The 27,786-nt window shown below is 40.1% G+C and overlaps 1 protein-coding gene across 1 annotated transcript in view; it reads right to left on the bottom strand.

The window, feature by feature from the left end:
- pth3r (parathyroid hormone 3 receptor) overlaps positions 1–27,786 on the bottom strand; it is a 46,992-nt gene that overhangs the window by 9,031 nt on the left and 10,175 nt on the right. The window contains exons 3-8 of the mRNA XM_052112387.1: positions 27,458–27,568; positions 27,199–27,320; positions 26,382–26,476; positions 25,819–25,972; positions 25,567–25,720; positions 6,724–6,784 (exon numbers count right to left, since the gene is read on the bottom strand). Coding sequence (XP_051968347.1) covers positions 6,724–6,784; positions 25,567–25,720; positions 25,819–25,972; positions 26,382–26,476; positions 27,199–27,320; positions 27,458–27,568 — 697 coding nt within the window. The remainder of the gene's footprint in view (positions 1–6,723; positions 6,785–25,566; positions 25,721–25,818; positions 25,973–26,381; positions 26,477–27,198; positions 27,321–27,457; positions 27,569–27,786) is intronic.

The following is a 27,786-nucleotide window of genomic DNA, read 5'->3' as shown; positions in this document are numbered from 1 at the left end:
TCGGGTAAGACACACGCTGTCACCCATGACATTCGAACCCAACCAGGAATATTTATCCGGCAATAGCTTTATTGAGTTTTAGAGGCTTGCCGACAGGCTACTGAGGAGGAGGTACAACAAATGTTACAGCTTTGGTAATTGAGGAATCCAGCAGCCCATATTACAATTTGAATGCATCTTGCAGTTCTGTATTGACTTTCAGAAGCTTAAAATGGTGTCCACCTTCAACTGGACTAGTGGATGAGCTGATCTCGGGAGGGCCTGGTTTATATCAATGTTGGACTTAACCAAAGGCTACTGGCAGGTACCCCTAACACCATCCACCAAAGAAAAGATGGCCTTTAGCACCCCTAATGGCCACTGACAATACTGGGTCCTTCCCTTCATTTTGCATAGAGCCCCTGCAACCTTCCAAAGAATAATGAATGTCATACTCAAGCTCCACAGGCTCTTTGCAGCAGCCTACATTAATGACGTAATCCTTCACTCAGAGAGCTGGGAGGAACATCTTACCCATCTCTGGAGGTTGCTAGTAGATCTTCATCACACTGGCCTGAAAGCCAACCCCCGAATCTGAATTATAATAAATGGGATTCCAGATTGGGAGAGGACTCATAATGCCACAGTAGTTTCCCCCCTCTAAATTCCATGTACGTTCTTTTCTGGAGCTGGCTGGGTACTAAAGGTGCTTCATCCTTCACTTCTTCTCTTTAGCGTCTCCCCACACTGACCTGACCAAGAGAGTCAGAACGAGTGCAGTGAACCAAAGAGGCAGAGAATATAAATATATAAATATAATCGACTAAGCTGTGTTTTGCACGTAATTATTGCACAATGGGTCAGTTTTAACTGTTCATTAGATGGATAGACTGAGGGAAATGTTTTTTCTTGTGCCTGACAATTCTGGTGCTCAGAGCTCTGTAGCGTCCAGAAGGTAACAGTTAAAAAAGGTAGTGAGTAGGATGAGTGGGGTCCAGAGTGAGTTTTCCAGCCCTTTACTTCACTTTGGAAGTGTAAAGTTCTTGAAGGGAGGGCAGGGGGAAACCAATAATCCACTTAGCAGTCCAAACTGTCCTTTTTAGTCTTCTGATATCTGATTTTGTAGCTGAACCAAACCAGACAGTTATTGAAGTGCAGAGGACAGATTCAATGAATGCCGAGTAGAACTGAGTAGAACTGGATCCTCCTGTGAGAGGTTGAATTTCCTCAACTGGCAAAGGAAGTACAACCTCTGCTGTGCCTTTTTCAAAATTGAGTCTATGTGGGACTGCATCATCCAGAGATCTGTTTGCTTTATAAGCAAATTGAAGGGGATCCAGATAGGGTCCAGTGATGATCTTCATATGGGCCAACACCAGTCTCTCAAATGACTTCATGACCACAGACGTGAGAGCGATGGGTCTGTAGACATTAAGTCTTTTGATCTTGGGTTTCTTTGGGACAGGGATAATAGTGGAGTGTTTGAAGTTTGAACTTCACCATGCTCCAGTGATCTGTTGAAGATTTGTTTAAAAATGGGGGCCAGCTGGTCAGCACAGGATTTTAGACACATGTGTGAAACACTGACTGGGACTTATGCTTTCCTTGTCTTACAAAAAAAATAAAAGTGCACACTATCTATTTTTTGGCATGAATGCCAAAAAATAGATAGTGTGCACTTTTATTTATTTGATTTATTTGTGTTCCTTTGCTGAGAAATATATTTTACCCCAAAAATCATGATTTTTCTATAAAAACCAGGCTATGGGTAGCTCAGCGACTACCACCCCTGGAGTCATGAGTCTGAATCCAGGGTATGCTGAGTGATTCCAGGCAAGTCTCCTGAGCAACAAAATTGGCACGGTTACTAGGGAGCATAGAGTCACATGGGTTAACCTCCTTGTGGTCACTATAATGTGTGGTTCTCACTATCTGTGGGGCGCATGGTGAATTGTGCATGGATGCCGCTGAGAATAATGTCTCCACTCGCGTGATGTCTCTGCGGTAACACGCTCAACAAGCCACGTGATAAGATGCGTGGATTGCCGTCTCAGACCTGGATGCAACTGAGATTTGTCCTCCGCCGATTGGGGTGAGCCACTACGCCACCATGAGAACCTAGAGCACATTGGGAATTGAGCATTCCAAATTGGGGAGAAAAGGGGAGGAAAAAACAAACAGACTATAAAGGTTTGTCCATCAGTCTGAACTCAATCCCGTCACACCTAATATTTTCAGCCCATAAAAAATTTAATTCTGCTGATATGTGACATTATTAATCAGAAGTGACATCATTCAGCTGTCTTAACAGTGTGGTACAGAAACAGGTAAGAAATATCATAATCTGTATTCATATTTTGAAGTATATTATAGAAAGGTGGGTATGATCAAGCTTAACAACCCTGTCACATGAAAATAGATATTAAATCAGTACTTTTCAATATGATATTTTTAATCCATGAATATATATAAAATCATACATGTTATGTGGTCTTCTGTCCTAGACCACATGAGGAACAGTGGCCTTTTGAGGAAAAATCCACAACTTTGTCACACTCAACCCTGTCACATTACTTCACTGTAAACCTGTTACAGGGTTGAGTTATTCAGTACATTTATGAATATTGTAACAAGAATATGGAATATATAATTTGTATTATATATTACAAATTCTACATATTTACTTGAATGAAACAGTGTTAAAACAAATGACGGTGTAAGTCACCTAGTGGTTAGACAGTTGTGATGGGGTTGAGACAAGACTGAAAATATTTTCAGTCTTGTCTGAAAACACAATTAAAAATCAATATATTGTTAGCTGAGCACAGCCTGACATGTTAATGGCAAGCCAAAAAATGTTGGGGTTTTAGTTAAATATTAGAATTGTATAATTTCATCAGACACACAATTTAACTTTTTGTAGCTTTATCACATTAAACATAAGAAAACTGCCATAAATGTTATATTTGTATATTTGCAGGTAGATGCTTATCTTAATAACAAGTATCGTGTAGAGTATTTTTCAAACCACTTCCATTATGTCCGTGACGGGACAAATCTGATAAAAGGATTTAATGTCTGATGTGGGAAAATATGATTTGTTGGAGGTTTAATATGTGCCTAATTTTCAGGCAATTAACCAAGTGTAGTCGAAAAAAACCATTCCAAGATGAAATATTACCGAATCACAGAAGTCTGGTCCACAAGCCTATTCTGGCCAACAACAGGAAGACATGAAGAAACTGTCTGATGGATATGTAAAGTGATCAAACCTTGTATAATTTGTGGGTTTAGGTGAAATGGAATATACCATTATAGACCAGTGTGAAAAAAAAAAACTCTTTCAGACTTATTCTTGCCATGGCAGACTCCAACAACAGTTGTACATAAAAATCTGAAGAAAAAAAAATAGGGCTGATTTTTATTAAAACTAACAGATTTCAACTATTTTCCTTATGTTGTAGGAGGTTACAATAAAACTGACCTGGAAACTTTTATCCATGCCTTCATCATTTATTTTTGCTACTTTTCGAATGCCATTTCAGTACAGAGTTTACTGTTTTAACCTGTAGTTGTCCCAGATACACAGATTATTACTTGTTTATACCATGGGTCTGTTGAATGCTTGATTCTCATTGGTTGACAGACGTTCTAAGGTGTGCAATTATTTTTCAAGTAAAAGAATGGCTATTAAGTAGTTCCAGGTCTTCACCGCATAACGGTTCCATAGCACTTCGCAAAATTATTTCTGTTATTTCAAAGAGCCCTACACAAAATAATCAATTAAAACAAATACATTGGTTGAGTGTATTGGATAAGAATGACAAATAATGTCTATAAAATCCTACATTTATTTAAATTTCAACTGAAACGTGTCCTTGGGCTCCTTCTCGCTCTCTCTTTTTGCTGTCGCTCTCTCTCTCTCTCTCTCTCTCTCTCAGACACACACACACACACACACACACACACACACACACACACACACACACACACACACACACACCGTACATACTACCACAGATAAATAACCATATAAACCAAGACATTGGTTAAAGTAAATTGGTTAAGAATATCAAACAATGTCTATAATATCGTTCATTTCTTTCATGTTTGGTTGAAAAGTGCCCTCGCGCTACTCCTCACATCCGCACATAGACAAGCTCACACACATACACATGCGTGCGCACGCACACACACACACACCCTTGTTACTCCAATGCCATAAAGCAGCGCATCCTCCTTTGCTAGTTCTAAAGTGACGTTTTCGAACTAGCAATGAAGGCTTGAGCTGTATCAAAGCTAGAAAATACAACAGTTTCTATATTATCTGAAATATCTGTGGGAAACACCCTTACGCTCCCCCTCCCACTCTCTTAAGCTCTCTCACACATGTGGACACACACACACACATATATATATATATATGTGTGTGTGTGTGTGTGTGTGTGTCCACGTGTGTGAGAGAGCTTAAAGGGGTCATGACATGGGTTTTTTTATTGTATTATTATGTTCACTTAGGTGCAATTATAGTATTAATATATTTTTTTTTTAAGAAAAACTTTTAAAATCTAGTGATTTATGACCTTTTCCCACCCTGTTTCTCATCCTCTGATTCAAACAGTCTGTTTTGGGGGCGTTTTCCATTTAAGACTTCAGTGTTAACGCCCACTGTTATGATTGGCTAACGTCAGTGCCTATGTATCAATTATTGATGCCCCCAGCCAGAACAATATGCAAGTAAACTAAGTAAAAACACTGTGATTATTCATAATGAATGAAATTGCGCTTTAAAAAGTAGTTTAAAGTTTAAAATAGATTACTTACAGTTTGCGTCGTCTTTGTTCCCAGAATAGTTGGTACGGACTTATCTTTGAGCAACAGTTTTCTGGCAAAGCAAGCATCATATTGAGATTTGTTCTCAAAACAGTCATCCTTAAAATGTACAGAACAAACGCTTAAGTTAACACTGCCGTGACTGGGACGTCCGCAAAAAATAAACTGCATCCATTTTTCCCTGATGTCTGGATCTTTCGGCAGCTTATTCAGAGGTTTTGTTTGACCACAGCCAGGAACAGCACATCTGTGTGGCATCGTAATTTTCCTGTGCACAAGTAGTCTCTGTCAGAGCTCGCTGTCCATCGACTGAACACTTGTGAGGCGCACGGCGATACGAAATGAGCGTAGTTGTCTTGCGCTTAAAGCGTAGTTATCTTGTGCTGGAGGCGGTCATATGCAAACGCTGGTACGTCACTTCTAACCGCCACGTCACTTCTAACCATGAATCCAGAACGAGCTGTATTTTGAGCTTGATTAAATAAATGATTCGTTTAGAATGGGGAGGACGTCTTAAAATATTAAACTTGCAGGACGTTTTAATGATACAAAGACCTCTTATATACCAAAAGATCAAGGCAAATTTGGTTTCTCATGTCATGACCCCTTTAAACTTATGTCTTGCTTATTTTGAAGCGATGCTACTTCAGATGAGAGCTGCAACAAAAAAAGGTAATCCCAGAAGCGATCTCTCTCAGTTTAAAAAGAGTTTCTCTCTTTTGATTCCTCAAAAACAAGCTCACACACACACACACATGCACAAATGCACTACCTTATTATTCCAGTAAGTTTTCTAGTATAGCAGCGCAAGCCACGTTATTCTTCGTTGCTAGTTCTAAAGTTACATTTCCGAACTAGCAATGAAGGCTCGGACTGTATCAAAAACAAGATGCTGAATCTGTGGCAAAAGAAATAGTTCCACTCACAAGAGCGTTTTAGGGATGATAACCAGAAAATATCTTGAGATAAAACCATGAACAATGTCTTATGGTATGGTACCCGTGGTATAAGCAGAATAATTAACTCCGGCGCATTTAATTATTTGAAAATAATGCACACGCGAGGTGTAACGGTAACGTCGCACAGCCCACCTCGGATGTGTAAATTTTTTTCAATAATTCAATGGTCCGTCGTCAATTATTCCTTACTTAAAACTATGACTTAAAACACTGAAAATAAGTATAAACCATTTCAATATTTACTGTGTGAAAATTAGTTCTATCTTTTCTCTTTTTTTTTTTCTTTTTATTGATTGACTGTCTCAGAGGTCTTCCATTTTATTTCAGAAACGTGTTCTGTTAAAAACAATATAGAATTTTAGATGTGCTGCAAAGGACACTGTGTTGGGAATTTTTATGACTCATAAAAAAAGAAAAAAACAGACAGACAGAAATTACATAAATCTCTTACGATGTAATATTGTGGATATTTCATTTACTTCACTGCCTAAACAAAATTCTGGGTGCCTGAAATGGAAGAAACTGTCCAAACAACATCAACTCCTTCATATTATCAAGCTTGTACTTCACATTCTTAGCCTATTTTGACTAAAGGCTATTTTGAGAAAAGTTGACATTAGGTCATCTTTGGAATTTCCTAGAAGCCATGTGACAAAACCTGAAACTATTCCTCAAAACAAATATAGAAGAGTGGGCAAGAAATTGTTGAATCACTTTCAAATGTATTCTGTTTGAACTAGATTTGTAGTTCAAAATAGATTTGTGTAAACCTGAAACCCTTTGGAAGAAAATTTTGTGAAATGATAGGACTAAAATGAACTCTTTTGCTTAAAGCTGCAAAATCCAAATGACACTTGTTTTATGTGTAATTTTTTCATATGTGCAAACATTTGAAGGTTTAAACCTTATATGAAAAAAAAATGTAAGGTTCTGTTTGTGTGTGTAAACCTACTGTGTATCTGCAAGAGACACTCGAGCACTGACCCATATGGATACAAACACTGCAGGTATCCCTGTCAAACAGAAAACAAGGGACAAGAAGTTAAAGTAGGGTGACCAGACATCCCGGTTTAGAACAGATAACAATATCTCAATATAATGTTTGATATACTGTAGGGTGGATTTAAAATAGTATAACCTGTTATTTCTTTATAATTCTAGAATTTACATTCGTAAAACTTGATTTTATTATGGAATAACCCACTGTCGAAATACAGTTTCAATCTGACTGATCCCTTTTATTTTACCTTTAGGGAGGAACAGACCCACATCACAGCATATCACTGAATGGTAAAGGCTTTCTCATCATTGATTAAAATTTTCCACATTTGCAAGCTTTTGAATCTTCCCAGAGAGGGTCTGCTAATGCATGGATGAAGCATACATGATGCAGGTCAAAAAACAGATGTCAATGGAAATAAATGTTGCCTGTACACATGCTGATGCACTTTACTCCAGAAAAAGTACTTATACAATATTTTCCGATGATCATTAACCCTTAAAAGAGCAAGAACTTTGACTGATACAGTATTTGCACAAACTCTATTTTCAATAATTTTCACAGAAATTTAGCCAACTGTTCCTCCTATCAGACTCTTATATTCTGTATCGCCAGGGACATTGACTGCCGTAGACCATACTCCCCCTAGTAATCAAAACAAACAAGTACTTGTTTTCAATAGTAACAATAGTACAATTATTTTAAAAGTAGTAACAATAGTAAAATGATGCCAGTAAAACCAGAGGAACCACACAATTCTAATTTTATCATACTTTTAATTATCCTGTTTATTTCACTACAAGTATAATTGTTAAGTATGGTTACAACTAAAACCATAGTAAGTTTTGTGGTTATGGTTTTACTACAACTGTTTTTGCGCAAAACTATTACAAGGGAATGCAAAATATTTCGGGGGGTATCCTAACTTTCCGTCTTCTTAAGGGTATATTCCGAACCTGTATGCTATTCGTTTGTGAAACACAAAAGATGATATTGAAATATTGAATTTCAGTAAACCACTTAAATGTAAAAGAAAGATGCAATGAAAAAAAAATTATGACTGAGAATGTCAGTCCCTAATGTTCTGCCTTTTCTCCTTTAGTGTTTCAGAGAATAAAAATGTCTAAGGTTCAGAACAATGATGTCAGCCTGGGGATTATATGATTTCATATCATTTTCAAAAATTATATGAAAAATTATTATTTCGTTATTTTACTAACCCAACTAATGACTCGTCAGCGCTTTATCAGTAGGTTGCACGACACGTGAAGCATTTTTTTTTAGCTTTCACTTAAGAAGACTTGTGCACTTTTTATTTTAATATATCTCTTTACATAAATACTATTTTCCACTTAAAAACTATAATTTCGTTATTTTACTCACTGATGAGCAAAAGGTCGAGGCAGAAATGACCATGTACCTGCAGGAAATGGCCATTGATGGGGAAGAGGACCCGCTGACTTGGTGGAAAACGAATGACAAAAGGTTTCCGTTCATGGCAAGATTTTTCTTTTTTTTTTTTTTTTTTTTTATTGAGAAAACGTTAAAGGGAAATACAGAGACATTTGAATCCGTGAAACAAACAAAAAAAAAAAACAAAACAAAAAAAAAATCACAATTCTGCATCTTATTTCACATATCAATCATCTTTCTAATACATTAAGTATCCTTTTCAACAGTTTTGATGTCTTTAGAGTTTTGCGGTTGTTTTGTATTGAAGTTAGAGAGTTATAAAACATCTTCAAATCAGTGGAAAATAGTCTAACATTTGGTACAGTGGATATACATTTTGCTTTATGTATATGATATTTTCCAAATAAAATGAGAAGTTTCGTTATATTATTCATTTCCAATAAATCAGAGTTACAATCCATAAACAAGACCATTACCTCAGTTATTGTGACAAATTTATAAAATAACTCAAAAAGAAACCAAGAAACTTGGGACCAAAATAAATTAGTATAATTACAACTAAAAAATAAGTGTATTATTGTTTCATTTTCTTCATTACAGAAACTGCATAGTGGTGAAAACCCTTCTTTAAATTTACTAATAAAGTCATTACAAGGATAGTATCTGTTTATTATTTTAAAGTGAGTTTCTTTAACTTTATTAGGGAGTACATATTTATTTATATCAGACCACAAATTTTTAAAAACCAGAAAGTGGTAATCCTGTTTCCACTTAACCACTGTCTTAGGTGAAGAACTTTTTTCTTTGGTTAAAATTCTTCTGATATATATATTATAAAATTTCTTATCTCTAATAGAAAGGCCCCCAACAGTCAGACTAGGAAGAAAACTTGGAGTTACAGGATTATACATCTTTTCTTTTTTTATAAGATAAAGTACTTTCTGGGAGATACAACGAATAAGTTTAAAGTATTCTTTAGAAGATACATTTGTCCCAATATAATTAATAAATTCATTATAATTAAGTAGGTCACCTGATTGATTTATCAAATCTTTAACAAAAATTAAACCTTTGTTAAACCAATCGTTTCAAAAAATGGTTTTGTTTTTGAATAGTACATATTGATTATTCCAAATAACACATGAATGGGGAGAGAAATTGTGTTTGTAAATTAATTTCCACGCATTCAAAGCTTGTTTATGAAAGTTGGACAACTTAATTGGGAGTTTAGTACATTTAAAATCACAAGCAAGTAGAAAATTAAGACCACCACATTTTTTGAAGATTAAATTGGGAATGAAAAACCATGGAAGGCTATTATCACAAAGACAATGTTTGATCCAATTAATTTTAAATATATTATTGATAGTGTCAAAGTCTAAAGCATTTAGTCCTCCTGATGATACACTTCTAATTATGGTTTTCCTTTTAATATATTCTGTCTTACCTCTCCAAATAAATTTAAATAAGATTTTATCAACTGCAGCACACATTTTAGAATCTACATAAAGAGATAATGCTGGATATACAACTCTGGAGATGCCTTCAGCCTTTGAAATCAACACACGACCTTGAATAGATAAATTTCTTTGGAGCCAGCAGTTAAAAATATTTCTGTTTTTTGTAATCTTTTCAAGAAGTTTTGTGTTAGTCTCTCAGAATCTGATTTACTAATTACAATACCCAAGTATCTGACTAATTGTTTAACCTGTATTCCAGATATATTTGAATCTTCAAGTTGGTGTACAGCCATAATCTCACTCTTAGCCTGATTCACACTTAGACCTGAGGCATCAGAGAACAATTTAAGTGCCTCCAAAATAACAGGGATCTGATCTTTGTTTTTCAAAAATAAACAAGTGTCATCAGCGAGTTGACTAATAGTTAAAGTGAAATCTCCTATTTCAATACCTTTGATTTGAGAGCAATGCAGAGTGTAAAGATTCAAAGTTTCGGCTACTAATAAAAATAAAAATGGGGAAATAGGACATCCCTGTCTAATGCCTCTTTGGATACCAAAACGAGCAGACGTACCATTAGATAAAGAGACACTACTAGAAATATTTTTGTAAAGTGTGTGCATCATATTTGTAAAAGTTGGGCCAAAACCAAAATAATTAAGAGCTTGATACATGAAATTGTGCTCTACTGTATCGAAAGCCTTACAAAAATCTAAAAACAAAATAAGAGCTTCCTCATTGACCAAATCTGAATAATCTAAAAGGTCTAAGATCAGTCTAATATTGTTTGAAATACTTCTTCCTTTCATAAATCCAGACTGTGTGACAGATATGATTTCCTCCAAGCATGGTTTTAACCTATTGGCGTATAGAGATGCTAACAATTTGTAGTCCGAGTTGAGCAGTGTGATTGGGCGCCAATTATCTAAATGCAAAACGTCTTTATTTGGTTTTGGAACTAGTGTTATTACTCCTTGTTTCATAGATTCTGTAAGTTCTCCATTTGCTGCACATTCATTGAACACATTCAAAATAAACTCTCTAATTTCTTCCCAAAAACATCTGTAAAACTCAAAAGGTAAACCATTGGGTCCTGGGCTTTTGTTAAGTGGTGTTTTTTTGATGATATCATCTAATTCTTTCAATGACATCTCCTCTTCACAAAGGTTTTTGCTGTTTATATTTATACTAGGAATGTAAGGCTGTATCTTGTTAAAAAATAAACTACTTGAATCAGGATTAAAAAATGATGTATATAATTTTTGGTAAAAATCTGAAACAAATTTTGAAATTATTTTATCATCTGATATAAGAGTGTTATCAATATACAAAGAGGAATTTATTTTTAGTTCAGCTCGTTTTTTTTCCAAATTGAAAAAGTATGCAGAGTTTTTTTCGCCAGCTTCTAGCCATTTGGCTCTAGATCTAATGAAGGCCCCTTTAGCCTTTTCTATATAAAAGGAGTCTAATTTTTCTCTTAATAGGTATAAACTTTCTTTATCTGCATCATTTGGGTTGGGAAGACAAGTAATGCGGTTAATTTCTTTCCATATAAATTCAAATTGTAATCCTTTTGACTTTAAAAGATCTTTACTAAATTTTATGGAGAACTTTCGACACTCATATTTAAACAATTCCCAGTTTAAGGTACTAGAAATATTAGTATTTTTTTTAAAAGAATCAATTATGCATTTAATACCCAAACAATAATCAGAATTGTTTAATAAATAAGTAAGTTATGTTCCTAAATAAGTTATGTTTAATGTCAGAGATTTCTAATGTCAGAGATACCTGCATGATCAGTTAAGGGTGCATTGGAAATAGAACATGATTTAACAGAAGAAATCAGATTATCAGATATTAACCAAAAATCAATACGTGATTTTTGTGTCAAATCAGATTTAAACCAGGTGAAGGAAGGGGGAGAGTCATTATGTAAGAATCTATGAATATCTAGCAAAGAGAGACTAGTACACATATCACTAATTATTTTGTTGACAGTAGTAATGCCATATTTTGGAGGAAATCTATCATAGCATAAATCAGGAGCCTCATTAAAGTCCCCACCCATAATTAGTGATGTAGATGGGTATTTTGTTTTTAAAGAAATTAATTTGGAGGTTAAATCTGTAAAGAGACAACTATTAAGACTGGATCGGTTAAAGCCATAGACATTTGCTAGAATAACAATGTTTTCCCCAAACTGGATAACAATAATTAACCACCTGCCTTCACTTGAACAATGTTATTCAAGTAAAGTATAATTAAAATGTTGATTAAATAAAATCATAACCCCAGCAGAATTATTGGAACCATGACAGTAGATAATTTTACTCCCCCACTGATTCGACCAGAAACTTTCGTCTTTCATAACTGAATGCGTTTCTTGTAAAAAATAGACATCTCTACACTTCGATTTACAAAAAAGAAATAAAGCTTTACGTTTGGTTAAGTCTCGGATTCCCCTAACACTAAGTGAAAAACCGTTTAACTTAAATGACATAAAAACAAACGAACAAGAACGTGAAAGCAAAATCTATTATATAGTAAGTAAAACTAAAACTTCTAAATGGATTAAGGTAGACAAAAAGTGAGTGCAACACTTATCCAGACCTCCTCATTATAACGTTAATTAGAACAAGTTTAACGTTTCTCTAACCTAGGTTGGCACCCTTACAAGAAGTAAGTTCCCCGAGAATGAAAAACCTCACAGAATGTTAGAAACACAGCAAAGAGTCACTTATATGTGGTCAGCTGTAATTTTCTTCCCATCGATGATGGCAGCTGAACCCTGAAACCCTGCACGTTTACCTTCCAGTCTAGCTTGGTTCACAAGTGGCCACAGTTTGTTTTGAGCCTCCCTTGCGTGTTGTGTTAAGTCCTCCGTTATCCTGACATTCTTTTGTTTGAGAATTTCGGAATGCTTTGCATCGGCCCAGATGAGGTCACGGTGTGTGCGAGAGGTGAACTGCACAATAATGCGACGAGGCTGCTGAGTGAGCCCTTTCTTCCCAAGCCTGTGGGCCACGTCGATGGAAGACTGGAGAACATCTGCTAGAGATGGTGAAACAAAGCGCAGTATTTCCATCACAGCCATCTTTACGTTCTCACCGTCCACTTCAGGAATACCAGCAATCCTTAGGTTCCACCGCCTTTTGTATGCCTCTAATTCATCCAGCTTTTCCCAAAGTTGTTTGTTTTCGGTCTTTAGCGATGTAACTTGATCCTTCATCACAGTGGAGTTTGTAACAGCAAAATCGGCCTTGTCCGAGATCGCGTTCATTTCAGATCCGAGTTCAGCGATGCGGTTTGAATTACAGGAGACAGAGTTTTCAATTGCCGTTAACTTCTCTAAAAAATCGTCTTGCTTTTTCCCAAGTTTCTCAATTGCTTCCAAGAGAACAGCATTCGATGGCTCTGTAGTATGGCGTCGTATCTTCGATTGTGGACTCTTGGTGGGAGTATCAGGTAACGTTGAAAGAGCCGATTTATCCGTCTGCACGGGCGACATTGTGGAATCATGCACACGTTTTACTGGTAAAGCGTCTTCCATGTTTCGATGAGGGAAAAGACCGATAGTTATAACCGACGGAAAGAGCAGTCACTTCTCAAATAGCATAGGCCTACAGATTAATTTCCAAGAAAGTGGGTATAGGAAACATCCATCATCTTCAAGAAAAATCCAGTTGTAAGGGTTCTTAACTTTGTAGTATTTAGTATCGAATTTATTCACATGAGGATCGGTTAGGTCAAGAATTGCACATAAACTTTTAAGAGCTACTGAAAACACGACTTACACAGGCGCCATCTTGGCCCTCCCGTTCATGGCAAGATTAGCACAGAAATATCTGCGCATATGTGCTACCAGTACTCCATCAGAGCGGGTCTTCAGCACAGCGGGTAGTGTAGTTACTCCAATCCGCAGCTTATTAAAACCAGATAAAGTGAATATGTTGGTATTTCTGGCCAGAAACATCGAAATTTAAACATGGTCTATGGTGAAATATATTAGACTTCTTTACGCATTTTTCGCCATCCTTTGCGGAGCTATTCGATTTTGCATATTATTTTTTAAACGTTCAATTGTGTAGTTCATATGACCACTTTACAATATTTCAATAACATAATTTATTTTGTAGCCTGTGCTGAAGTTAATTGTGCTGCTAATTATAAGTGAAATGTTAATGCCGAGTTTCGGTCTGAGAGTTGTTCCCATTTTCTTGTTATTTATTTGTTGTTCTTCTATGTTTTAGAATCAGAATCAGAATCAGCTTTATTGCCAAGTATGCTTACACATACAAGGAATTTGTCTAGGTGACAGGAGCTTCCAGTCAACAACAATACAAACAATACCAAAAACAGCAGCAAGACATATGTAATTAAAAACAAAAAAGAACACAAAATAAATAATTATACATATACGTACATACACTCACATTCATACATACCCACATACACACACGTAGTGCAAATCTAATACAATCTGTTATATTAAGAACAAAAAACTGTATATTATGTACAGAACAATGTAAGTAATGCCAGAAGTGGATAAGTTGGATAATATAAATTTAAATTAAAAATAAACTGTGTATTGTGCATAATTATTGCTCAATGGGGCAATTTCATTGTTCATTAGATGGATGGCCTGAGGGAAAAAACTGTTCCTGTGTCTGACGGTTTAATAAATGTGTTATTCATATTCACCTTGTTTCTTTCATTTGATTTGACATTGTGGATTTATGGCCAAGGAAATTTTTCTTTAAAAGTATTAACCAGACAAAAGTGATTTGACGTTCGCTGGTCTGGGTTTATCTTAAACTGCCGCTTCAGTGTAAGAGCTATGTGACAATGAGCAAGATTTTCTGAGACACTACAACTACTAATAATTAATTAATAAAGGCTATTTTCTTGTAGCCTACAACATAACATATTTTAATCTAAATGTACAGTGTAAGACATGTAAAAAAAAGACAAGAAGCTAACAATGTCAAGATCAATATTTGTGTAGCCTGCCTGACACAGTATTTTCACAGACTAACACGTCACGTCTCTGGCATATATCACAGTATTTAAAATAGCATATATGCATTAGTTATATTCTCAATTTAATTTACAGAGCAATCCCTGCAAAGTTTTTAGGTTAACTATAGAAGAGACTAGGATTAGTGAGTCACACTAGCAAGACTCGCAAAAGGGGGCGTGGCATCACGATGGTGGCTCTACATCGTGATGTTGGTCAGCCATCACGATGGACGATGATATAGTGGGGATACTCACGAGTCCCCGGCTGAGCACCGCCATGTTGGAGTTTACCCCGGTGGACAAGAGGGTTGCCTCCCTACGCCTACAGGTTGTGGTGGGCTCTGACGGTTGTCTGTGCATATGCATATGCACCGAACAACAGTTCAGAGTATTCTGCCTTCTTGGAGACCCTGAATGTCCTGAATAGGGCCCCAATAGGGTACTCCATAGTGATGCTGGGTGACTTCAATGCGTACGTGGGAAATGACAGGGACACCTGGAAAGGCGTGATGGGTGGAACTGCCTCCCCAATCTGAACCCGAATATATGTTTGTTCTTAGAATTCTGTGCTAGTCATGGATTATCTATAACAAACACCATGTTCGAACATAAGGATGCTCATAAGTGTACATGGTACCAGAGCACCCTAGGCCGAAGGTTGATGAATGATTTTGTAATCGTGTCATCGGATCTGAGGCCATATGTTTTGGACACTCTGGTGAAGAGAGGGGCGGAGCTGTTATCCGATCACCATCTGGTGGTGAGTTGGGTCAGGGGGTGGGGAAAGACTCTGGACAGTCCTGGGAAGCCCAAGCGAGTAGAGCGGGTGAACTGGGAATGTTTGGAGGAGGCCCCTGTCCACGAGATCTTCAACTCACACCTCCGGCTGAGCTTTTCAGGCATCCGTGCGGAGGTGGGGGACATTGAACCGGAGTGGGCAATGTTCAAAGCTGCCATTGCCGAAGCCGCAGTGGAGAGCTGCGGCCTCAAGGTCTTAGGTGCCTCAAGGGGCGGTAACCCTCGAACACCGTGGTGAACACTGGTGGTCATGGAAGCCATCCGACTGAAGAAAGAGGCCTTCTGAGATTTGTCTCCAGAGGCAGTTGCAATGTACCGACAGGCCCGAAGGGCTGCGGCCTCTGGCGTTAGGGAGGCAAAGCAGTAGGTATGGGAAAAGTTTGGAGAAGCCCTGGAGAAAGACTTTCGGTCCGCACCAAAGTGCTTCTGGAAAACCGTCCACCATCTTAGGAGGGGGAAACGGGGAACCATCCAAGCTGTATACAGCAAAGATAGGACATTGTTAACCTCAACCGAGGAGGTTATTGGGCGGTGGAAGGAACACTTTGAAGAACTCTAATGCAGTTCAATGGAAAGGAGGAGGTGAGAACTGGTTTAGCAATATAAATCATATTTTAATGATAAACTTAAACAAAAGATAAAAACACATATGACGGACATGCCAATAAACGATCTCTCTCTCCCACACCATCTTCCACAGTCAGCCTTTATCCCTCTCGGATGCTTGATTAGCCTGATAAGGGACCGGGTGTGTAGAATCACGACCCGGCCCCGCCCTCCACCCTGACACATTCCTCCCTCGTTCTCTCAGGCTGGGGAGCTAAATGCCGGCATGTCATACCCATCTACTTGGATGAGGGAGGGGACAAGGGGAGGGAAACAGAAATAATTAAATAGGGGGGGGTACTACCTGTAACAGTGTAGTACCCCCAAAAAACACTGTAAAATTTTAAAGAGAGGGAAAAGGCCAACGCAGAGCGGCAGTGTGAGAGAGAGAGAGAGAGAGAGAGAGAGAGAGAGAGAGATGAAAAAAAAAACATACTCGCCGGTTCTCTGATACACCGTCATGGACATGGTCCTCGATCACGCCTCCACCCTTTCAGGCGGACGACAGCCGCTCCTCCCCGGGCGGACCGGAATCAGGCCCACGACCCCTAGTGGACAGAATGCCCCTCCGCTTTCCTGGCGACTCGTGGGGACACTCCTCCGCCCCTGGCAGCGGCCCTACTGCTCCAGGTGGTCGAGGAGTCACTTCCCTCCTCCCATCGCAGACGGCAGTCTTCTTTCGACCCCTCTGCGTTTCTGGGGGATGGCAGGGCTCTCCTCCGCCCCTGGCAGCGGCTCTATCGCTCCAGGTGGTCGGGAAGTCCAGTCCCCACTCGCCTCGTGGGCGGCGCTCCCCCGGGTGGACAGCAGTGTCGAGGACTCCGCGACAGGCATCCCTCCTCCTTCCCGGATTTCGGCACCAGTGTAACGCAGTTCAATGGAAATGAGGAGGCAAGAACTGGCTTGGCAATATAAATAATATTATAATGATAAACTTAAACAAAAGACAAAAACACACACACATGACGGACATGCCCGTAAACAATCTCTCTCTCCCGCACCATCTTCCGCAGTCCCTTCTTAGGGCGATCCAATCCCTGTACGACCAAAGCGAGAGCTGTGTCTGGGTCCTTGGCATGAAGTCGAGTTCGTTCCATGTGGGGGTTGGTCTCTGCCAGGGCTGCAATTTGTCACCAATCCTGTTTGTGAGATTCATGGACAGGATATCGAGGTGTAGTCGGGGTGGGGAAGGTGTGCGGTTCAGAAGCTGGGGATCTCATCGCTGCTTTTTGCAGATGATGTAGTCTTCATGTCATCATCGGTCTATGAGGTGGTTTAGGCATCTAGTAAGGATGCCCCCTGGGCGCCTCCCTAGGGAGGTGTTTCAGGCACATCCAGCTGGGAGGAGGCCTCGGGGAAAACCCAGGACTAGGAGGAGAGATTACATCTCCACACTGGCCTGGGAACGCCTCGGGGTCCCCCAGTCAGAGCTGGTTAATGTGGCTCGGGATAAGGAAGTTTGGGGCCCCCTGCTGGAGCTGCTGCCCCTGCGACCCGACTTCGGATAAGCGATTGAAGATGGATGGATGGATGGTATTAAGATTTATATTCTGTAGAAAAAGATAATTTGTAAATGCATATTTTGTTATAAAATAATGAGTATCTGAATGTGCTGTACGTTTAATATAGAGTTAGGGCTGGGATAAACGATTCTTTTTTAAACGATTAATCTAGCGATTTATTTTGTCGATGCATCGATTAATCTAACGATTCATTTTTTCAGTCCGATTCGATTTCGATTCGATTAATGGACTTGTGACAACACCGGTAATACCGGTTTCATTGGGGGTGGGGGTGTATAAAATGTAAAAAAAAAACATTTGCCGGGAGTTTGATTGACTGGCGATCTGATCAATCAATCATAATACGCCATTTTTGTCCGACAAAGTAGTCAGGAGAGAGAAGATTAACGTCGGTGGATTTGAATTTGAATAATGGATTGTAGGCTACTGTACTGACATCTTTCCGCGGTTAAAACAACAGTCCTTCTGATGTAGGCTACATTCATGTTTAGCCTATTTGATGCTATAAATTAACCAATGAAAAGATGATCGGTTCACGAGCAGCTTTAACTGAGGCAATCTGTCACGACACATTAAAGAGCCACAAAATAGTGGGCCTATTTATGGTTTAATTTTCTTTGAATGACCAAATTTGAAAGTTGAGACTTTATTAAATGTTACCTGCTTGGTCCTGTCTGTCAGTGCATTGTCAGTGTCCTCTATGTATTTTTCACGACATTCATAGCTATAAGCGCATTATTAATAGCTATAAGCGAAAACTTTAGGTGTCGACAATGTATTATAGCCTACTCCAACATCGAGTGCAAAGTGGGGAGTTGAAAAAAAAAACTTACGGTGCTCTGTCATCTGCAGCTGCAACCGGGTGGTGCCTCTTCAGATGCTGGTGCATTGCCGTGGTGCTAGAATGGAAGGCCATCTCCATTTTGCAAAGACGACATATCACGGAATTGTTTCCTTTTAAATTAAAGAATTCCCATACTTTAGAGGAACGAGTGCATGCCGCCTTGCACTTCTGATAGTCTGAGGAGCCACTCGTGTTGCTACTACTCGCCGGCGCCGCCATCTTTGTTTTGGGTCCGATGAATCGACGCGCATATTTTGCGTCGACTTATTTTTTGCGTCGATGTCATCGATGACGTCGACGCGTTGTCCCAGCCCTATATAGCGTACATAAATAGGCTGATTTGTTCATTTTTAAGTATTGGGATTTTAAAAAGAAAAGTTGAAAATATGTTGATTGTATAATGTTGTTTCACCCAACTGAAATCAACGTTGTTTCAACGGCAGGTAAGCAAACTAATTAGTTCCCTATCTGTCACTCACTTGACGCTGTGTCAATGAAGTGACACTAGGGGTCACCCTTGGGAGCCCGTGACACCTCAGATCTTTGATAAAAGGCCAATGGGAATTGGCGAGTGGTATTTGCATACCACTCCCCCGAACATACGGGTATAAAGGAGCTGGCATACAAACAGCTCATTCAGATTTTTGGAGCCGAGCGGTCGCTATTCTTTGAGCTGAGTTCCCACGGCTTCCATTCACTTGTGCTGGATTTTGATAGCGCATTAGAGCGGCTTCTCCCCACTCTGCACTGGTGCACTGCCGAGATCTCCCCTGGGCGCTTCGGCAGAACAAATAAAGGTGCTCACGGTGCACCTATGCCCGCAGAGCGCCACCACCTGGCCCAGGCACCTAAAGCTCCCATCCAGGGCCTGTAGGTTTACGTCATCCCTTATGGCCAAGGCCTATGGTGCCGCTGGACAAGCCGCCTCCACCCTGCACGTCATGGCTCTCCTGCAAGTCCACCAACCCAAGGCACTAAAAGAGCTGCACAAGGGTAGTTGATATGGAATGGAATGTACTTTATTTTCCCCGTTAGGGGAAACTTGGGGTGAACTCAGTACGCAACATTTCTGCATTTCATCACATCATCACCCGAAAAAGTTAATAAAATAACAATACAAAGGGTACATCAAATACACAACAATTCAACATAGCATACATTTCCACCAGTCATAAAAGTATATGTTTCAATAAAGGCATCTAATGACATAAAGATTCAAAACACAATAGAAGCATACAATCTAAATAATTTGCCATAATTTAGCAATGTAATAGAAAAAGGCACAAATTCATTTTTAAATCTACTCAGTTTGCACCGTAAGGTTATAAAATACCTGCCCGAAGGTAACATTTCATAAATAACAAAAAGAATGTGAGACGGATCACTTAAAATTATCCTAGCTGTTATCCTATTATCCTACACTGTTCATACAGAGACTGCATGCTATAAGAGTCCTTCTGTCCTGTCAGTTTCACTGCTATATGCGTCAGGTGCGTCAGTCTAAATTTGTATTTCACAGTAAGGTTTCCGTACCATGTGGTTAAACCATAAGTTATAACACTCTCTAATATAGCTTTGTAAAAAAGCAGAAGGATTTTGTTGTTCACCCCATAGTATCATAGTCGATGCAATAAATACAGTCTTTGATAAAGTTGACTGCATACCAGATCAACATGTTTGTCCCAAGTAAGTGAACTATCTATATAGACTCCAAGATACTTAAAGGACTGCACTTAACACATTTCCTGGCTATGTATGAATACAGGGCTATGGTAACCAATGCCTCTAGGAACAAATATAATCTCCTTCATTTTGTTTTTATTTAGATTTAAATAATTGGTATCACACCAACCAACAAACAACTCAATTTCAGAATAATAAATGTTTAATAAACTTAATATAGCAGTATAATCAAAATATTTAAGAATATAATTTTGGGAGTGCCTGTTTGAGCACTCATTCGTGTTAAGTGTAAAGAGGACTGGAGAGCTAACACAGCCATGCGGTACACCCATACTGCAGAATTTGAATTCGACAGACTGTTATTTACTTCTGTTTAACAGAGTTCTGTTTGTTAGAAAAGAATGATACCAATGTATAATCACAGTTTTAACGCCCACTTGATTCATCTGTTTAATTATGATGTGTGGTTGAATAGTATTAAATGCTGAGCTAAAATCCATTTCATTTAATTTTGCCACACGCTCATGTAGCTGCGGTACCCAAAAATTCAACAAAAGAGCAGTTTTCTCAGAGGCTCCTGGGGCATATGAGGTCCTCATTGGTGATCCCACCACTTGGGTTGATGCATATGAGACCGTTTCAGCACTGACCCCAGACTCGAGTGCCACACCTCTTCATGGTGCCGCGGGACACATCGCGTGGCCATCACGCCAGTCTGTCGCTGCCTCTTCAGCCCTTGGACCGACCTCACATTCAACGCGCAGGTGTTCCCCTAGATTAGGTCTCCAGGCACGTCGTGGTTATGAAGGAGGACTCCAAAACGGGCTGGGGTGCTGTATGCAACAGGCACACAGCCGCCGGCTCCTAGACGGGCCCGCGGCTACGTTGGCACATCAACTGCCTCAAGTTGTTGGCAATACTGCTCACCCTGCGGAGGTTCCGGCTGTTGATCCAGGGAAAGCACGTTTTGGTTTGGAAAGATAACAAGGCAACGCTGGCATATATCATCCATCAAGACGTTTTACGCTCCCGTTGTATGTCACAACTCGCCTGTCGTCTCCTCCTCTGGAGTCAGCAGCACCTCAAGTCATGAACACTGTCACAACAGGTTACCCGCAAGGGAGAGTGGAGACTACAACCTCAGGTGGTCCAGCTGATTTGGAGTCGATTCGAGTAGTCACAGGTAGACCTGTTCGCTTCCCCAGAATCCTCCCATTGCCTGCTTTTTGGCACCCCTCGGAATAGATGCGCTGGCACACAGCTGGCCCCCTGGACTATGCAAATATGCGTTTCCCCCAGTGAGCCTAATTGCACAGACCCTGTACAAGGGAGAACGAGGAGCAGGTCATCCTAGTAGCACCCCACTGGCCCACCTAGACTTGGTTCTCAGAACTCACGCTCCTTGCGTCCACTAGCCAATTCCCATTGGCCTTTTATCAAAGATCAGAGGTTCTCGGGCTCCCAAGAGTGACCCCTAGTGTTAATTCATCGACACAACGTCTCGTTCCCTCCATCAGGGAACGGAGGTTACGGAAGTAACCAGGACGATACATTTTATGTTCATTTCAATGGCGTAAACAACGTAGATTCAACGTGACTGCGATGAGAAAAAGATGTGGAATCAATGTTGTTTCGATACTGTGAGAGACATTGATTGTACTTTCATTCTATGTCAGTTTGCTATCTGGGGTGCATCCCGGTGTCCTGACAATTATCTTAAAAAACGCAATTATGTTCCAATTTCAGCAGGTAGGCTCACTGATTTATTTCTTCTTAAATTAAATCTCCTCATTTCCTTCTAGCTGTTGTCTCTGGTAGCGTTTGCAGAGAGAAGAAGCAATTTCGCTGTGTCGTACGTTGATTTGATGATACTTTAATTCTAGTCTTCAGCAAATCAGCTGATATGTATATGGCTACCATGGCAATGACATCGTGCGCTTTGCGCTCACACTCTTTGTCGTCCTATCAGTCAACGCAAGTTATAAATGGCCAAATAATAATGCGTTTTCAACAACGAGCTGAAAGAAGCCAATCCATGTCTTCGTGCAACACATGAAAATGTAAGCAGTGTTTTCAGAATGTAAATTTTTCCAATGAGTGATAAGATGTTGGGGTTGTATTTTCAATTTAATTCCCCATCTGTCACTCTCTCGACATTGTGTCGAAGAAGCGACACAAGGGGTCTCTCTTGAGCGCCGAATATGCCTCTGATCTATGAAAAAAGGCCAATGGGAATTAGGCAGACAGTATTTGCATACCCTGCCCCCGGACATACGGGCATAAAGGCGGGCAAATACGTCGAGTTCATTCAGAAATTTTCTTCGGAGCCGATGGTCATGTATGCAGTCAGCTGCGAGTTACACACCGTTCCTGTTCCTCTGACGCTGCCTGCTGTGGCAGTGGTGGCTCAGTGGTTGAGGCTCAGGGTTACTGACCAGAAGGTCGGGGGTTCAAGCCCCAGCACCACCAAGATGCCACTGTTGGGCACTTGAGCAAGGCACTTAACTCCAGATTGCTCCGGGGGGATTGTCCCTGTAATAAGTGCACTGTAAGTCGCTTTGGATAAAAGCGTCTGCCAAAAGCATAAATGAAAATGTAAATGCCTGCTGTTGGATCTACGGTGCACTTCAGTGGCTTTCTCCTTCTCTGCATGGCAGTGCAGTTTGCCCCTGGGTGCTTCGACAGCACAGTTAAAAGATTTATTTTCTCTAAAAGAGCAAATACACAGCTGCCGTTGAACGCCCTTTTCAGGATGTGTCTTTTTAAAGACGTGTTTCCGACTGGGTGGCCGACAGCCCCGCCCCTGAGTGCGGCAAGGAAAAAACTGCCCAAAGGCTTCCTCGTGGCATTTCTCCGAAGAGACCAGAAGGCGATACCGGGGCATCGAGTAGGAAAACTCTGTCCTTATCCTTGATGCCCGAAAGGTTAAGCCATAAATGCCTCTCCATGCTGACTAAAGCAGACATAGACTGACCAATAGCACGGGCTATCTGCTTGGTCACACGGAGAGATAAATCTGTGGCCCGATGAAGTTCAGAAAAGGCTTCTTTGTCGAGCGTTGCACCAGCACTCAGGTCTTTCAGTAGGTCAGCCTGGTATGCCTGTAACACGGACATGATGTGCAGCGCAGCACCAGCCTGACCTGCCGCTTGATAAGCCCTCCCCACTAGCATGGAGGTAGTCCTGCATGGCTTAGTGGGGAGAGCGGGTTTCTTGAGTGATGATGCCGAACCTGGTGAGAGATTACCCGCAAGTGTCTCTTCGACCGGCGGCATCATTGAATACCCTCGCGCCTCAGCACCCACGATAGTCGAATATAACGACGTCGAGGGCACGTAAACGTGAGAGTTATAAGGCGTCCTCCGCGAACGAAAAGGTCGTCGTGGAGGTCATCAAAGAAAGGAAGGGACTGATGAGGCTTTCCCTTCCCCTGGCCACCAGACAGAAATCTGTCCTCTAATTTGGAGTATTTGGGGGTCTCTTGATCGCACGGCCATTCTAACTGTAGGGTTAGAAGTAAGCAAGGCGAGCGCGAAGCATTTTGACCGAAAGTAGGTCGCAATGCGCGCACCCGCCCTGCCCCAACGCGAGAGCAGCATGCTCTTCCCCCAAACAAACAAAACAAAACTGATGCGTGTCCCTGACAGTCATAGAACGTTGACAGGGAAACACGCATCATTTGTTTTGCTTCTCCGACATTTTTACACCTTTTTCTTTTCTTTATATATATATATATATATATATAGAAAGAGGGAAAGGAGAAAAGGGTCACTGCGCACTGCCTAACAAATTCTAAATCCTAGCAGAGGAAAGTTAGTTTCTGACAGGCTTGTGAGACACACACACACACACACACACACACACACACACACACACACACACACACACACACACACACACACACACAGAGAATGCTCTGAAGAAAAGGATCTGACGACACGCTGGTGGCGCGTCCATTTATAGCCCGGTCACAGGTGCATCCAATGATTACACCAACCGAGGCTATAAATTCCGGTCAATGTTCATTGACGTGTTACATATTTCAGCTGGTCACAAATATGTAGGATTGTTCCCAAAGTGCTTTTCTCAGCGCAACATCCTAGTGAAGCTTTTTGTAAAGGGAACTTCTGATAATCAGTCTGTGAGTTGAAGCCCAAGCGCAACTGGATTATTCAGCAAGACAATGATTCAAAGCATACAGTAGGAGTAAAGCTATGAACACACTGCCAGCGACATCGCGCGAGACAGCGACACCATCCCATTCATTTTCAATGAGAGCACGGCGACTTCCGGCAACACAAGCTGTCGCGACAATTGGCGACCAGATGTGGGCGTTTCCAACGACGTGACAAAGTTGAGACAAGTTTAACTTTATTCAAATGAAGAGTGACTTACGCTCCCGTAAGTCACAGCCAATACGAGAGAAGACGCTAGAGCTCACTTAATCCTTCTCTCTCTCAGCTCCTGCAGTAATGGAAAGATCAGTTGACCCACCCTCTGCAGCAGCTCATCAAACTGTGTCCTTTCAAGCCTGAAGTACTGCTGGACTTCATCCAGCCAGAGCTCTTGCACCAGCCGGTGGTACTCACCGTGCTGGCTCTGAGATTGAATGCTTTTGTGGACCCAGACAGACCGGCGTTTGCGTTTTCACCGCAGATAAACAGCCACTATGGCAAAGAGCACGCCTTGTTTCTCGTTCATCTTTGATATAAATAATTTTATGTACTGATTCCATTTATATTTAGTGTTTTCCCTCCAAAATGTTTGTTTTTAGCAGCAAGCTATCAACAGCAATGGAATGGCATCCGTGAATGTAATTTATAAACGTTACTAGGCAACCAGTAGTGGGAATGCCCACTAGCGACCTAACCGCCAGCCACTGGCGACCTGCAGCTACAAAGTTGCTGGCAGTGTGTACGCAGCTTAAGTCCACCTCTGAATGGCTCAAAAGAAGCCAAATAAAAATGTTGTAATGGCCTAGTCAAGGTTCTGACTTGAACCCAACTGAGATGCCATGGCAGGATATGAAATGGTCAGTTCATGCTCGAAAACCCTCCAATGTGGATGAACTTAAGCAGTTCTGCAAAGAAGATGGACCAAAATTCCACCACAGCATTGTGAAAGACTGATCTACAGTTATCGGAAGCATTTGCTTGCAGTTGTTGCTGCTAAAGGTGGCACAATCAGCTATTAATTTAAGGGGGCAGTTAGTTTGGATTATTTTTTGGTTCAATAAAAACATATATATTTGAAAATATATCTCGTTTGAAGATCTAAAACAATTTAGTTTAGAAATACACAAAAATAGAAGAAATCAGGAAATACTTTTTCACAGCACTGTATTTTTAAAATATAAATGAAAATTGTAATTCTCCTGATCCGACCCCTCTAATATTACTATCTTCTAATTATAACAAGGGAGGGTCAAAGAAAAGTGGAAACTCACCCCAGCCAATGATTGTTAAAGCCCACAGACAGTTCTTATCAGACAGGAAGGCCATGAAGATGAGACTGTGCAAGTACAGGCCCTCCACCAGGATCCAATAATGATTGGTTGCCAAGAGATACAGGAAGAGAGTCACAGCGACCTTGCAGCCCACCTGACCAATAAAACCAATAAAAATTTAATGAGATGCTGAGCACTGAAGACATTATTTCATTTCATCACATTTATTCACATATGTGTGAGTTTGAGTACCATGTAAGGTCTGTGTTCAATTGCTCCATCTTCTAGTTTGCCACCATCTGTGACAGTGTACAGTACAGCATCTTTCACAAATATGCTGATGGCTCGGCATATGAATGAGGTGAACAGGTGGATGTGGATATAGTTACGGGTGCAATGAAGACGTCTAGTGAAAAAGAACAAGCATCTCGACTTCTTACATACTCGTCAAAGCAAAAGCATTACTTTTTTCTTTACAACACAAACTACAGCTCCTCCTCATAACAAGTGTGTTCATGTTTACTGATCTTGACTGATTGAAGAAACCAACCACAACAAATTTTGCCTTCAATGTAGGTGGAGCAGCAGGTCACACAACCTAATGATGTGGACCAATGGAAGTTAGAAGGTATTAAACAGCCTGTACTTTTCCTGAAAGTTTGCATTGACAAGCTGTTTCAGACCACCGCAACAAACTAAAAAACATCTTCTTGGCCAGATTTAGTGATTAAATGACATCGCACCTGATCAAAATATATTGGCGCCTTAAAGTGCTTAATTATGGCAAAGGACTATCCCTTTAATTTTGAACTTACTTGAAATAGCAGAGTATAAAGACAGCCACAAGTAACGCTGCCAGTGATATGGAGTATCCAATAGTGTACATCAAGTAAAGACGCTCAAAGACCTCCTTGTTAAACATAGAAAAGGAACACAATTGCATCATGTCAGCAACATTTCAAACTGTATCCATGCTTTTGTTTTGGACCTTAATGACACAGAAATTATTCCTCCAAACAAATTCAGAATAGTGGGTAAGAAATTACTGAATATCTTTAAAATGTATTCTATTTGAACTAGATTTGTGGTTCAAAATAGATTTTTGTGCTTGTAGCATACACATGCAAAACTCTGCCACAATGCTAGGGTGTTGTAAATTGTTCCCAAGGCATTATTATGTGGTTACTATGGTGTTTTGTATGGTTGCTAGGGCTTTGCTAGGTGTTTGATTTCTGGTCCAAGACAAAAGAGCCCACAAAAGTACAAAAATGTTGCAGGACAGCACAAGTTTTGAGCTGAAGTTTCAAGAAACAGTTCACACAAAAATAACAATGTTGTCATAATTGAATCCCCCTTATGTTGTTCCAACCCCTATGACTTTCTTCCATGAAACACAAAAGGATATGTGTTAAGGAAAAGAAAGTCATATGGGTTTGAAACAACATGAGGGTGATCAATTATGACAATCCAACAATCCAGTGTATATCTAAAGCAGTGATGAGAAAATGTGAAGAAATTCCTTAAAAACTAAGGAAGTTAGGGGTTTGTTAAAATCACTTTCCCAAAAATGAGTACAGTAATGACTTAGTAAACACCACTAATCAGATTTTAGGTTCTTTAATATACACACACCTCTTGATCACTATGGTTAGTATGTAGGTAAGTTGTGCATGCTGTGTAGTTGGCCCACGTCCGGTTAATAGTGGACACTTGCTCCCAGTTACCAGATGCATCACAGTGCCGATACGCATGTCCTATAATGTATGTAAAACAAAAACATTAAATTAAGTAATATATAGGGAGCTGGACCACAAGGTATAAGCCTCTTCCTGAATCTTGCTTTTTTGTGTGGGGTGTTTCATTTGGTTTTGTTCAGGGAGGTTGTACAGACCTCTGTGGTTGAAGTCGTAGATGTATTCAGGACACAAAACTGCAACCAGTTGACTGGGTTTTCCTGTGGGCCAGCAGATGATCCCATCCCACTCAGGAACACAGTAATTCTCTAACAATACACAAAGAATCATATTCATATGGTTTACCATAATAATAATACCACAGTGTATATCTAACGCAGTGGATCTCAACTGATAGGTTGTGACTCCAGACCCAAAAAGGTCTGTTAAGGTTGATGATCTTGAATTCATGAAAACTAGAAAAAAAAACATTTACCAAACAAAGATAAAGGCTTTTTAACCTTTGTACTAGAAGTGCTTTAGACTT

Source organism: Xyrauchen texanus, chromosome 40, assembly GCF_025860055.1.
Source record: "Xyrauchen texanus isolate HMW12.3.18 chromosome 40, RBS_HiC_50CHRs, whole genome shotgun sequence".
Classification (NCBI taxonomy): Eukaryota; Metazoa; Chordata; class Actinopteri; order Cypriniformes; family Catostomidae; genus Xyrauchen; species Xyrauchen texanus.
The sequence above is the reverse complement of the archived record's forward strand: the minus strand, read 5'-3'. Positions and strand labels throughout refer to the sequence as shown.